The sequence below is a fragment of the Rutilus rutilus genome, assembly GCF_951802725.1.
Source record: "Rutilus rutilus genome assembly, chromosome: 17".
NCBI lineage: Eukaryota > Metazoa > Chordata > Actinopteri > Cypriniformes > Leuciscidae > Rutilus > Rutilus rutilus.
Genome location: NC_140230.1, coordinates 11,396,681 through 11,411,541, shown reverse-complemented (window position 1 = coordinate 11,411,541; position 14,861 = coordinate 11,396,681). Strand labels below are relative to the sequence as shown.

The 14,861-nt window shown below is 37.6% G+C and overlaps 1 protein-coding gene across 2 annotated transcripts; it reads left to right on the top strand.

The window, feature by feature from the left end:
• The first annotated feature begins 340 nt into the window (after positions 1-340).
• pomgnt2 (protein O-linked mannose N-acetylglucosaminyltransferase 2 (beta 1,4-)) lies at positions 341-12,208 on the top strand. Of its 2 annotated transcripts, XM_084384678.1 has the most exons (3): positions 359-632; positions 727-742; positions 8,325-12,208. In XM_084384678.1, exon 3 carries the CDS (start codon positions 8,363-8,365, stop codon positions 10,109-10,111), a length of 1,749 nt encoding a protein of 582 aa, XP_084240804.1. In that variant the 5' UTR covers positions 359-632; positions 727-742; positions 8,325-8,362; the 3' UTR covers positions 10,112-12,208. The 2 variants fall into 2 exon arrangements, with proteins under 2 accessions (XP_084240805.1, XP_084240804.1); XM_084384679.1 differs by lacking the exon at positions 727-742 and having other exon boundaries at positions 341-632.
• Positions 12,209-14,861: the final 2,653 nt, after the last annotated feature.

The following is a 14,861-nucleotide window of genomic DNA, read 5'->3' as shown; positions in this document are numbered from 1 at the left end:
GAATCAGTATATGTCTAAGTATACCATAAGGCAATCTATTCTTAAGTTAGTTGACTAGTAAATAAATAATTAAATATATAGGTAGCCTACAATTAAATTGGTGGAGACAGTGTGTACATATACCGAAGTTTTTCCCAATTTACCATTTAATATTTAACGAACATTATTTAAAATGAATTAAATTCACTAGGAGATGAATTTTAATATTAATATGTAGCCTACTTTCATTGTGCTCTCTCACATGGGACTTTCAATTGTGCTGCGATGCTCTCGCGATAACACGAATACAAACGTCAGACTGATTAGAGGCGATAAGATCTCGCGAGGTTTTCTCGTCTGAGCTCGGTCATCGCTGTGGGTGGAGACTTCTCCAGCAGCTGGTTAATGCTCACAGAATACGCGCGACAGAGTCGATTTTGTGCAACTTAGCGATACAAATTGCCGATAACTCGTCAGTTAATCGCTGTGGTGAATGAACACATCACGTATTTAACACAATTACCCCGAAAATGCTGCGTTTGTCCGTTGTAAAGTTGTAAATGATCATTGGCGCTGGTTTGCTGGAGCTGCTGTTGAAACAGTGTATCCGCAGTGACTTCACATCACTTCGTCCTGGATCACCTTTCCCACAGGTATGATATGCATTTGCTTGTCCATATGGTTTGTTATGTATTATTGTCTGTCTGTTTTGGAAAACTTAATGCAAAAAAGTTTCTTTTCCACCAGCTGTCGTGATGAAAAGGTAGATGCTTCGATCTTCTCGATTATTGCCGATCGATCACCCACACAGTTTCTATTCTAGATATTTCCAACCGTACCTCATGTCATAATTTCTATACTCAAATATAATATATATAAATCATCGAATAGCTGTATTAAACTGCTACCTGTTGTGTTTCACAGGATACGTGTGTGTGTGTGTGTGTGTGTGTGTGTGTGTGTATATATATATATATATATATATATATATATATATATATATATATATATATATATGAATATATATATATATATATATATATATATATATATATATATATATATATATATGAATATATATATATATATATATATATATATATATATATTTCTACATAGAATCATATATATATATATATACATATATATATATATATATGAATACATATATTTCTACATAGAATTTGAATATATATATATATATATATATATATATATATATATATATATATATATATATATATATATATGAATATGTGTGTGTCTATATGTTATATATAAAAGCACAGGGTAATATTAGAATAAAAATAAAACGGGCAAAGGGCACAACTGGAAGGACAGCACCAGATGTGATGCTGCCACTATTATAAGCATTTGACATATATAAGCCAACCTTTTTAAAAACATTTGTACATGCTTTCTTGCTGACTGTTACATTGAATCAACTTTATTTTTCATCAAGGACAGGAATGCCTGCTAGACGTCACTCTCAAAACTATGTAGACCTGTCTGAATCCTCTGAGACATCCTAACTTTAAAACTGTCTAACCAGGATATTGGTGCAGAGACAGGGGTTCCTGCATATTATGGAGCTTATTATATGACAAAATGATTTGAATTTGAATTGTGTAAATTTGAATTATTGAAATGTTGTTATGGCTGAATTTTATAGACCTGTATTTTCAAACAGTTGTTTTTTTTCTTCTGAATTCTTTGACTGCAAATATCCTGTTTTAAAAAAGTAGACATTCAGGTTTAAGATTTCAAGAAATTCTGAACTTCAAATTCAGTTTTCTAAAATTCAAAACGCTGAAAATTCAGATCGTACAGAAAATAGGTCACAGGTCATCCAAAGGGAAGAGTAGAGGATCTCAGAAAAGTCGAACGAAGCATTTTGGCCAATTACAGAGCTGCGCTGCAGTAGTTTTCTGCCGCAAACGTGCTGGTGGTTCAAGAGAATCCGTGTATCCTTCGTTCAGTCGATTCTAATGATTCTATGATTTCTAATATTCTAATAATAGTCCTCCGATGCTGCAGTTGTACAGATTCTTAACGCGTTTATTGCAACTACATAGTAAAAATGTATACTTTTTCTCATCAAACAACCAGACTAACCAATGCCTCGACACAACCCGTACCGGGGAAGAGCTTAGACAGGGCTTTCTTCTGTGTAGATATACATTCACCTACGCTTTGCATCAGCTGGGTGTGGCAGGGTAAATGACGGCTGTCACAGCCTGCATGGTCGCCCAGTACGTCAAGAAAAGAAATAATAAATTAAGATATAAATCAATATAATTAGTAGTAAATTAAATATTTTTAACACTAATACAAAAAGGAAAGAATAATGCATTGACTTGGGTATATAATAGGCCTAACGTTCATGAACTGTCATTCAGAGATATCAGAGATATTAAAATACATACTCTTCTGAGTTTTATGATGTAGGCCTTGTGTTTTATTTTTATAAAAAATTATTATAATTTATATCTCAACAGGATGCGCTTGTGCATTCTCTGACATTACATTTATTTATTTCATTAATATTGAGTGTCGAGTGACGTCAAACAAGACGGTGCGTGTTAATTTCTCTGCCAACTAAGCTAAGTCATTGTGCGTTCTCTGTGCGCTGTCCAGTGTGTCCCGCAGCTTTTCTACGTAGATTTTGAGAGTTGGCCAGCTAAACGAAATAGGCCAAAGAAGTAGACTAATGGCTAGTGTCCAGGAGATGCGAGGTACATTATAATAAAAGTGAATTTGTCTACACCAAAATAAATGTCCAAGGACCCCTTAATAATAGCAGTGATTAAGCCCAAAATTAATGTGGGTGGGAGTAATGAACACTGTTTTTTTTTTTTTTTTTTTTTTACATAAATAAATAAAAACGTTTCAGTTCGTTAAATTTAAAATGTTCAATATTCGTTTAAAGAAATCAAATTCAGAACTATGTAAAATTCCACAAATTATTCAAATTTGTTAGATTACACTTGTCAATAATTCAAATTTACACAATTCAAATTCAAATAATTTTGTCATATTATAAGCTCCATATGTTAAATGAAAGATCTGAAGCCAAAATCTATCATCTGTTTAACTTTATTTGTCTTCAAAAGGACTTTTCTTTTTGGTTGACAGGTCTATAATACATGAAGTTAGCTATTAGTTAACATTCCCATTCACCTCAATGGCAGTTTCTAGGTTGACGCAGGACCCCATGATGGGAGCTGGGTAAAAGAGACAAGTAGTAGAATTAAAGTTATGACAATGCTGATGAAACCTCAAGAACATGCACAGTCCCAAGCCCTTCACTAGCGACTATCTTGTGCTGAACTGTGACGTACAAGGCAACAGACATGAAATCATATAAGTCTATTTCATGCTTTTTTGGATCTCCCTAAAACACTGTCGGTAAAGAAAGATGCATTTCAAATAAAAATTGACAGCGAACATTGACTGCCTGCATTGAATCCAACAGCCGCAACATTTAGGGGTTGATGTTATCATCAAAAGCATCAGTGAAAGTATTTTTCGACTCAGATCGTTCCCTATTCTCGAAAACGCTATAGCCTCAATTTCCATAAGCAAACTCAATTCGTATGTATATTTCTTCTTTTTGATTTTCTTCTTGTCTTTTTCCTGCTCCGGTGTTTTGTCATTTAGCTGTCCTCAACCCAGCTCTGCAGTGTTACGTAGAGTCCTTCTCCCAGGAGGCAGAGTGACACTGTTTCCTGTAACCCCCTCTGAAAAGCTCTTTCAGACCCATTCTTCATCTGTCCCCGAGGAACAGAGGGACGTTGAAGACGTTTGCCTTTTTCAGTGCTTACTATATGAATCAGCATGCAGCTTATTAAGGCTAATAACAATAGGTGAATTCTGGAACCTGCTTCACCACCCTATGCTAATTTATAGAAGATAAAAGACAAAATACAACGGTGTACTACAAGAGTTAGGCATTTGTGAAGTGTAGTTTGGTTTTTTTGGGGTTCAAAAAGAGAAGTGCATTATATGAAATTGTTACACTCAAAACGCTTATGGCGCAAAATGCTGAAAAAAACACTGCAAATCAAAGTCCGTCTGAAGGATATATACATCAGCAAAATTCTAAATCGGCACAGAAATTAGCACAAAATTACCAAAAATCCTGTTCACAAGGTAATTAAAAATAATTAGCAGGAGATACGAAGAGGCATAATGATTGTGTCTCTTTAACCCGAGCGTTTTCTGTCGTGGGCAGGGAGCCGAGTAGGGAATCTCCTTGGCTATCCTGAAGGGAAGAAAGCCACTGAAAGACTGAGAGCCGTGTCTTTCCAGGAGCCTTATTAAAATGCATTAGAAGCACTAGGCTGCCTTCCCCCATCATTGTGGTGCTTATCATCCACATAGCAAACAGCCCAGCTGTACACAAGGGAGCTGGGCAAGCCCTGTCAGCCAGGCCCATAATCCCATTCTCTCTCACGCAGTCATAAACACGTGGACCCGGCTCCTCCGAAAAAAAAGAAAAAAAACCCTCTCTTGCATGATGTGACCCCCTGCTTCCTTTCTTCATATGCATGGAAAGGACAGCTTTTCAAGGACGTGAGGTCTGCCTGCTCTTTGCTGAGGGATTTCGATCTGGACAGCTCCTTAGTGCCATGCGCTCCCAAAGTCTTTATGCTCTTTAGCAAATTACTCGCCTCTGTCTCTCTTTAATGTGTTTGCATATCGCTTCACCAAACAAATCAGTTTTAAACCCCTTTTCCCCCATGAGCTCTGCTATGTTAATGTGCGTCAATGGTCTGGATTTAGCTTAGATTTTTTCATTGTAGTGAATGAACCTCCTATTATCTGATCCATGTCACAGTGCATTACATGCAAGCAGTTTCAACATCCTCCCTCGGGGTTTTTGTTTTTTGTTTTTTGTGTGTTTGTGTGTGTGTCAGTTTTGCTCACAGCATCATCAAACATATGCCAGATCTGAATGATAGCCAAGAAGTCGAGCATGTGAAACACATGAGCTTGCATGTAATCTTAAAATCAGATGCTCAGCTAGATGCTAATACAAGCATCAACCAATTTGCAGAGTTAAAAGTATACACTGTATTGTAATAATTAAAATCCATAGAAAAATAGAAAAGGTACTGGGGTTGTGCCGATAGAGTCAGGCTCGGAGATATCACCGGTGGCTGATGCCTTTGACCATATCAAGATGATTATTATTATAGCTGCGTTCACACCATGTCGTAATTACCGCAATTTCGAGATGAATTCACGTGATGTTCTCAAAGCTGTTCACGTCCTCAGACCTGGAATGATGCGTTTCTTTGGCAACACTATCATCAATGCCTAAATTAATAGAGCTCTCTGGCGGTACATACAAAAATGATATAATAACAGTCTTTTAGGTCCAAAACCACTGCACAATAATCAGTCATCGATGAAAATCAAAAGCAGCTTCAAACACTGGCTTAAAAAATTTTAACAAGAAATATTGATTCTTCAAATTTTTTTCACTATATTCTTATGGATTAGTTTTACGATTACATTTTGAAGCGTCAAAGTGATAGTGGCGTAGCTGTCTATGGAGGGACATTTGTATTCCAAAGATGAACAAAAGTCTATGGGTTTGGAACGACATGAGGGTGAACTATTAATGACAGAATTAAAACATTTTGGGTGAACTAACCCTTTAACTAACCCTTTAAGCCAATAACCCTTTTCTTTTTTTTATCACCAACTCCATCTTGGCTAGCAAAATGATAGACAATGATTCTCATTTCCCGTGGCATAAAAAAAACAGAGCAAGTAAAATTAAATAAATGAGTAAATAATAATACCATGTATCGCGATCTCACAGGATGACGATAGGACGAACACTAAAAGGTACTGGTCATTTTTTTGCCAGGACATTTTCTTTTACCCTTAACAAAACACAATACAATGCAGAATTCAAAATTGAGGAAAAAACAACATGGACAATTCATATTATATAAATTCATAGTAACACATTACTTATTTTTTCAGACTTTTCTTAAAAAAAAATTTATAAGAAAATATTGGTAACTGTTTTGCATAATACTATGCTGCATTGCTGTCCCATGACCAACACATCCCCTCCAGTTATGATTCTGAGAAATAAATATGGTTATTTATAAATACATTTTGTGAAAAAATGTCTTTAACATTTGTTACTCTGGTCAAAGTACCATTCGTCAAAGAAATAGTTATTAAAAATCATTGCTGATTTTTATTTCTCGTTCTTTTGTCAGATTGGAAATTGGAGGCAAAGTCAAACATTGCATTACAGTATTCCATGCAGAATTCTTGTGTTGTATAGACATGTAATAGGTCAGCTGGGTATTCCATGCACACAGAAAATGTGCATGTTGTGCACAGTGTACATACAGGACTGAAGAAATTGAAATTGCAGAATGAGCAGCATGTTAGTCTAGATTTTGCAAACAGCTTTTTTTTATGGGAGTGCTGCATATTATTACTGAAAAATCATTTTGTTGGTTTGTTTTATCAAGGCTATAATTTCTTTGAGTGATTATGGTGCAGTGACACTGAGTTGAGTGAAGTTATTTGAAATAATCACTGGCAGAATGGTGTAGGCGTAACAGCGTTGTGGGTGTTAAGTCCCAGGAGAGAGAAAGACTGAACACTGAAACGGATGTAAATGTTACCTGAAACCAAAATAGACTCGATTAGAAATGGACTCATGACAGTTCTTACTTTATTAAAAACTTCTTTTTTTACACCCCTCCTTGCTGATTTGATTATTTTTTTCCAAGATAAATAATGTATGAGATGAAGTGCAATGTTGATTTGATTATCACCTCTTGTATAAGCCAAATTTAGGTACGTCTTAAATTATGTGTGATTTTTACAGTGAAAATATAACAAGAATTAGTGATATAGTATTATTATGAAAATGATTAATTAGTAAAAAGCTTGTTGTTGCTCTTTTAGGCGATCATGTGACATTTTGAGGCAATACACCCTGGGGAGCCCAAGCAATATGGGGTTTATAACCATTCATTCTTCAGTTTATGCCTAATTTCCAAGCAGACATCAAAGACATTTCAGTCTTATGTGAGCTGAGATGGTGCCACTAAGGGTTTGCTCAGTAGTTTCAATACGTAGCTGACATTTTGCAGGCATTTGTTAGTTGGCAAAGCCTTTTTATGTTTCCCTCTGGGTTGTCTTTGCAGTGAAGGGAATTAAATGCATAAATGGCGACACTGCCATTCCTGCTGTTTGTATCCTTGTGGATTGAACGTTAATACCGCTTAATTCTCAAAACATGAAATACTGTGGATGAAAACAAACAAGGAAGATTGTCCTTCACATCCTGAAAATTAGCATTTTTCATCCACGAGATGTGACAGCAAGAAGCTCTGCCAGCCTCCTCCTAATTTTTAGTACTGATAAAGCTTTTAACGTCGTTAGAATGTAGTCTCCCTCAATTTGATGCAGTCGTTGTGAAATATAGGAAGAGCTGTCACTATTTTAGATTACTGAAACAGGTTATTTGTCTTTTCCAAAATATTTTCTTATCTCCTTCTAAAAACAGTCTAGCAGGCACAGTTAAAGCATTAACCTGTAGGCTGTTGCAAACATGGGACACTGAGAACACGCACATTGAATTTTACTGCCAAATTCTGTGAATGTGTGGCTGCAGGTGGGCATCTTTAGCCAGTCTGTGGTATCCATGGCTCTGCTGGCTACCCTAGAATGCCAGCAGCTCAAAGGATTAGATTATGTCAAGGTTTTTCTTTTCTTTTCTTTTTTTTTATAAAAGCTTAGTACTGAGAGGGAATACAGGCATATGCAATGGTGAAAGTCACAAGAATGACAAGAGGTAATGAATTCAGTTTAACAACTTTAACTTAAAATGATTATTGAAGTGATGCAAACTTTCTGCTGTAGAAATCTGATTTTTGCCATGATTTGGAGTCTTGAGATATGTAAACACGTACACAATATATTCACAATGTGTATATATCCTAACATGGGTCTTGTATAACCCTGGAATTCACAATATTTGGTATCCTTCCCTCTCTCGATATCCTACTCTTTTCTTTTCTTTTTTTTTTCCTCTGTGATTATTCTCTTCTCTATGTTTATGATGTATTAAGATAGAGGTATTCAACCCCCCTGAGACCCACTGTCCTGTAGAGTTTAGCTCCAACTCTATTAAGCTCTTTAGGATCACTTGAAAATCACAGACAGGCATGCTGAAGCAGGTTGGGAATAAACTTTGCCAGAAAAATATCCAGGAGCAGGGTTGAAGACCTCTGTTTTAATATATATTAGTGTTTGTTACTCACAAACTTGATTCAAACATGGTATTCTGATCTTTGCAGGTAGAGGAGCATGAGTGTGGGGTCGGAGTTCTGCTGTGATGCGTGCTATTGGGTGTAGGATGAACCTGCCGGCAGTGCTAAATGGCCTGCTGGTGTCAGTGGTGGCAGCCTTGCTTTGGAAATACGTTTGCCTGATTGAACACACATCTCAGTTGGAAGAGGAGCTACAGCTCACACGCCAATCACAGGAGTTCTCACAGGTGCATATCGACTACCACGGTGCCCTGTTAGCACTCCAAGAACATGGCACCAGAATGGTCTGCACTGGGAAGATGCACACCGATCGCATCTGCCGCTTTGACTACCTCTGCTACTGCACGGAGGCTGAGGAGTTTGTATTCTTCCACAGTAATGACTCTGTGATGCTGCCCAACCTTGGCCCTCGGCGTTTCCAGCCCGCCCTGCTGGACCTCTCTTCTGTTGAAGACCACAACACTCAATACTTTAACTTTCTTGAGCTCCCGGCAGCGGCTCTGAAGTTCATGCCGAAACCTGTGTTTGTGCCAGATGTCACTCTAATTCTGAACCGATTTAACCCAGACAACCTCATGCACATTTTCCACGATGATCTTTTGCCCATCTACTACACAATGCAGCAGTATTCAGACTTGGATGACGAGGCCAGGCTTGTCTTCATGGAGGGTTGGGGTGAAGGTGCTCACTTTGATCTCTACCGTTTGCTCAGCAGTAAGCAACCACTACTCAAGATGCAGTTAAAGACCTTTGGCAAACTCATGTGCTTCACCAAGTCCTACGTAGGACTTTCAAAGATGACAACATGGTACCAATATGGCTTTGTGCAACCGCAAGGACCCAAAGCCAATATTCTGATATCGGGTAACGAGATCCGCCAGTTTGCTTCATTTTTGATGGAGAGGCTTAACATCACGCGAGAGGAGAGTGATGACTACATTGTAGTTTTTAAACGTACCACTAACAGGCTCATCCTCAATGAGGCGGAACTTCTTCTTGCTTTAGCCCAAGAGTTTCAAATGAGGACTGTCACTGTGTCTTTGGAGGAGCAGTCGTTTGATAGCATTATCCAAATAATTAGTGGGGCGTCTATGTTGGTCAGCATGCACGGAGCCCAGATGATCACCTCAATGTTCTTGCCCCGTGGTGCCGCTGTGGTTGAACTCTACCCTTATGCTGTAAACCCAGAGCAGTACACTCCCTACAAAACCTTGGCCTCCTTACCTGGCATGGACCTTCAGTATGTCGCATGGCGAAACACCTTGGAAAAAAACAGTGTTACATATCCCGATCGCCCCTGGGATCAGGGTGGCATCGTCCATTTGGACAAAGAGGAACAAGAACGTATCCTTGCCAGCAAGGATGTGCCAAGACATCTTTGTTGTCGTAATCCAGAGTGGCTTTTTCGCATTTACCAGGACACTATTGTGGACATCGCCTCTTTTCTGGACGTACTCAGAGAAGCTCTAAAAAAGCCTAATCTCAAAAAGGCTAAGGTGGCTAGTACTGTACATCCTGGTCGAGTCAGAGAGCCCAAGTGTCAGACGTCAGTACAGGCCACCAATGAAGCAAAGCTCTCAGTGTCATGGCAGATACCTTGGAACCTGAAGTACTTGAAGGTTAAAGAGGTGAAATATGAGGTGTGGATCCAGGAGCAGGGAGAGAACACATATATGCCTTACATTCTGCCCCATCAGAACTACACATTCTCAGAGAACATCAAACCCTTTACCACATATTTAGTATGGGTGCGCTGTATCTTTAACAAGAACCTCTTGGGCCCATTTGCAGATGTTCTTATATGTAAAACTTGATTCAGCAATCAGTTTAAACGTAACACTGTCACTGTCAGCTAGTGAAGAATTAATTTGAAGATTAATTCTCAGCAGCTATCCTGAAAATTAAACGGTGTGACACGGGTGAATTGTTTTCGACCTCGGTAGTCATTCTTGTGACTTGACTGTTCTTCATGGTCCTTATGGAGTGTCATGAACTGACGGAGAATGAAAGCCCTGGCTGCAGTTAAGGTTAGAAAGGGAATCCAGTTTACAGAACTGGCCAGTCCTTTTAGATTTCGTATCACCATCCAAGCAAAATATTTATTTATCAGAAATGTATTATGTAATTTAAATTCATATTTTTAAGTTCAAGACACTGGTTTTGTCTGACACCTGCTTTTGTTAACTGAAAACCGCACACATTTCATTGGCTTAAGTGAAGGTTTTGCATTGTATTTTTCATCGCTTTTAGTTATAATGAAGCGTTTTGGGGGGGTTTAAATATATTGAATGAAGTAAACATTTTGAGTAAACGTTGTACTATACATTGTACTATTTAAAAAAATAAGATACTGTTTTCTAGCTTGGGTTAATTCGTTTTTCTACAGTGTTGTTGTTCTTTTTTTTGTTTTGTTTTTCAACCAGCCTCAAAACCACTCATTATTATTTAGCCTACCTGTTCAGTAGGAAATATTTGAATTTGTTTGCCAGTGAGATATATCAAATTCTGCTCATGTTTGTAAGGTTTATAGAATCACATCACACATAGAAGACTGATTGGGGTGAAAATAGTCTGAGATAGTGTCCTGAAATCCGAAAAAGTCTATTCTTTGTTTGATGGCATGTCAGTAATTACCTCTATGTTAAGTAATTTGGAACCTATGTTAGGAGGGGTTGTATATTTGGTAGTAGCATCATAGTGGGCTAGTAGCACAAATAAATGAGGTTCAAATCTTGGAAAGGCTAATTCATGAAGTTACCGAGTAGAGTTACCAAGTAACTGGCTAAAAGCATTTGCTAAATGTCCACTAAGGAGTAAAAGTACTTCAAAAACTTTTATGACTGCATAAGCCTTACGTGCAATATTAAAGATCTGAAGATTACTATTCATATGATATGTAAAGAAACAACTGTTTAGATGTGCTTCCTATGTCCTGTCAACAAGTGAGTGTAAAACAGCATCTGTATCTGCTTTAGAGAAAGACGATGGCAGTTTCTCTTGTTTTTTTAGATGATGTTGCGCAACTTCATGTCTCATCTGCATTTCTGTAAAGTCGAGCTGTGTTGTGCTGGCCTCTCTGGATTATTGAGAAGATGGAAACATGTACTTTATCTCTGCCAATTATTTATTGAAGAAGACCTCTGGAAAGATACACATACTGTGGCCCAGATTTGTTAAAGGTTGCGCTGTTTATTTTTGTATTTTTTCACTGCTGTGATCAATGAATGGAACATGTGAAATTCAACAACCAACCACAAGCATTCTTTCTCTGTGTTGTTCTGAAATGGCCTGTCGAGGCATCTGTATTTTTTATTGTTTATTTTTTTCTCAGTGAGGTTTTATTCTGTCCTTCGCTTTGAGGACATTCTGCATCACATGGAAATGGATTTAAATGATGCTAAAACAGATTAAACCAAGAACATTTCTAATTGAAATTCGGAAATGGCAAACCTGAGCCATGCAGTTTATTAGCATAACTCTGTGTTTTAATGGTAATTTTATTCAAGTACGAGGATAATAAATGAATTCTGTTTGTTATACAAAATAGCACAAATGTCCTTTGCATATATTCAGAGAAAAGCAACCTAGCATGTAAATCTTTAACCATCTTTCCTCCACTCTGAGTTAAGAAACAGTTGTCCGTGATTGGAAACTTCTCAGATTTCGCATTCTTTCATTTCAATCATTAGATGGTAGTGTTTTTTTTTTGTGTGTGTGTGTGTGTGTGTGTGTTTCATTTATTTATTTTTTTACATAGATACAGATATATACATATATATATATTAGGATTGCAGGCTTGGGTCCTGTAAACTGTCTCGTTCCCTGTGCCAGTTCATGAGATTTACCATTATGTGCCACTGGAATGCCATACATAGTTTTTGTCAGTTTTATTAAATGGACAGTTTCTCAGATATCTTTGTGATGTCTTGTTATTTAACATGTCTGTATCCTTTATCAATATTATTATTATTTAATGTTGATGAATTTATTGTCTTTCAATTCAATATCTTATGATTTTTGTAAACATTTTCTAAACCTTTAAGAAGTGCCGGACTATTAAACTGAAATGCGTAACAGAAGGACTGGTAAATAACATTGACCCAGCAGCCATGATTAGGGGAATTTTGTCCCCCTTTTTTGGTCAGAATGTGCAGTCTAGAGCTCATTCACTCTTCCCTACATTACTCCACTAATATAGTCCACTTGAAGGAGCGAATGAAAAGGAGTGAGTGAATTCGAACAATGAGTGTGCATGCCAGAAGGGCTGCCGCTTTTGCATAGTTTGTGCTTGCCGTTTAATAATAATTTGAAACTGGCAGCTCCAGTATTAATGGAAAGATTTGTCTTTGACTCTGTCATGGAAACTATACCCCTTTTATTTAAAGAATTTATTAATCAATTACAAAGGATATTTATACCTGTATGATATTACTCTGTACCCACATTGGATCAGCGGTTTGGAAAATGGATGGCTGGATGATTCAGCTGCGGGCGCCATCTTCTGGCGAAATGTGGGAAATTATTCGGCACAATCTTCACAGTGCATTATGGGTATTCTCTGGCCCTGATGTACACTCATTATTGCGGTGCATTATGTGATTGAATGACTGCACTTGATAACATCCACTATGGTTTCAGACATCACTACAAATGGCTGTCCCCTCAAATAGTGCCCTATTTAAGGGTATAGGGGGCGATTTCGGACACAGCCCACTTCACCCATACCAGAGATCCAGTGATTCATTGGTTAAACTTTCAAATGACATTTAAATCTGCGTCATGAGAGCGACCAGGGCCGGATTTACCTCATACTGTGACATAGGCAAAAAAACGAATTTCGAAGATTATTGTAGCTGTAGCTATGCGAGCGCTTGTTTTTATTTTTCTTGTTTTTTTCTGTAATTTGGACAAAATCTCACGTTATAATGAAGCGCGGCTATTTTGGCTATGACTCGACGACAAATGCGTCACTCTTCTCCACTCCTCAAATACATAAAAGATTAACCTTTATATTTAAAATGTTTCTTTAGTAAAGAAAACGCTGTACATATTCAAAGAACCAGTTCGTTCTTTACCCTTGCACTGTAAATAAACAGAGACACTCCAAACTGCTTGTGGCACTTCATTCACAATGCAGAGTTATGGGTTTTGACTGGCAGTTTTGAGGATCCACTGGAGCTTTGGTCACAACCTCTTTTTTGATGCTTCTCATTGGTTAAATATTCGCAAAACCCACAGACAGGTTAAAGAGGTTTAGTTTAACTATTAATTAATCGCCGATAATTTAACGACAATCGATTATGGGAATTTTGTCATTTGACATCTTTAGTTTGAACCCACCATATACAGATAATGTACGGATATATTTGATACGGTTATTGTGAAAGCATTTATAATGCTGCTGCTGTCTTTTGGAGGACAGTGGAATAATCCTCGCCTCTTTGTTGCAACACATCTTTTCCTCTGCTTGCTATTTTTTGCCTTTCTAATTTTGAGATCAGAATCACTGTGACCTCCAAAGACAGATTTGTTTATGAATGCTGCATCTGCCTACAGAATGGAACATAAATGAATAGTGAATCTGATAATATACTGAGCGTCTCAATGTAAGGCAGTGTCAGTTCAAGGTGTTATGCATAGCCGAAGGGGACACTGCTGAACTGCAATGAGACGATTAAAGAGAGAGACTGTGCGTTGTGCTTAACATGTTGAGACCAATTCAAGTTACATCAGCTTGCTCTGAACTCATTAAACTAAACACAAAATGGCATGGTGGTTTTATTTTTCCATTCTTAAGGAATCTTTAGAAATTTGCCTTCTGTATTGGAGCATATCATTTTCAAGAAAATACAATTTTCAAGAGTTCAGCTCCAACCCTAATCAAAAACAACTGAACAAGCTAATCAAGGGCTGCGTCTGAAAAATGAGGCATTATTGCCTCGCTGCCTTATCAGGCAATGACTTTGTAGGCAGCGTTTGCACAAAGCCACCTCACGAAATGGATTTCCGACAGACTTCTGACTCTGAGGCAGCGTAACGGTTTAATGATCTACAGAAAAATAGAGCGAGCTTTGGTGAAAACTAAGCAAATATTTAATTACTACACTTGAAATTACATCAGAAGTGGAAAATGTTGGTCAAAAACATTCATTCACACACAAACTGACCAGCAACTGCAACTTTCAGACACCATCTTTATTTTTTTTAGCTTAACTCCCACACAATGGAACAAAGATAGTGAAGGATACATCTATGCTGCCTTCAGATGAAGGTATCTCAGGAGACAACATTGGATTTGGATGTGCTATCTTGGAATGTATCAGAAGGCTGTATTTTTTTAAAGGGGTGGTATAATGCCATTTTCACAAGATGTAAAATAAGTCTTTGATGTTCCCAGAGTGTGTATGTGAAGTTTTAGCTCAAAATGCCCCACAGATATTTTTATATAGCATGTTAAAATTGTCTATTTTTGAGGGTGTGCAGAAACGGCTCGTTTTGTGTGTGTCCCTTTAAATGCAAATGAGCTGCTGCTCCCAGCACAGGGGGCGGAGCTTTCACATCTTG

Bases quoted from the DNA above. Each gene is read 5' to 3' on its own strand.
- pomgnt2 (XM_084384679.1), top strand. From the start codon at position 8,363: ATGCGTGCTATTGGGTGTAGGATGAACCTGCCGGCAGTGCTAAATGGC.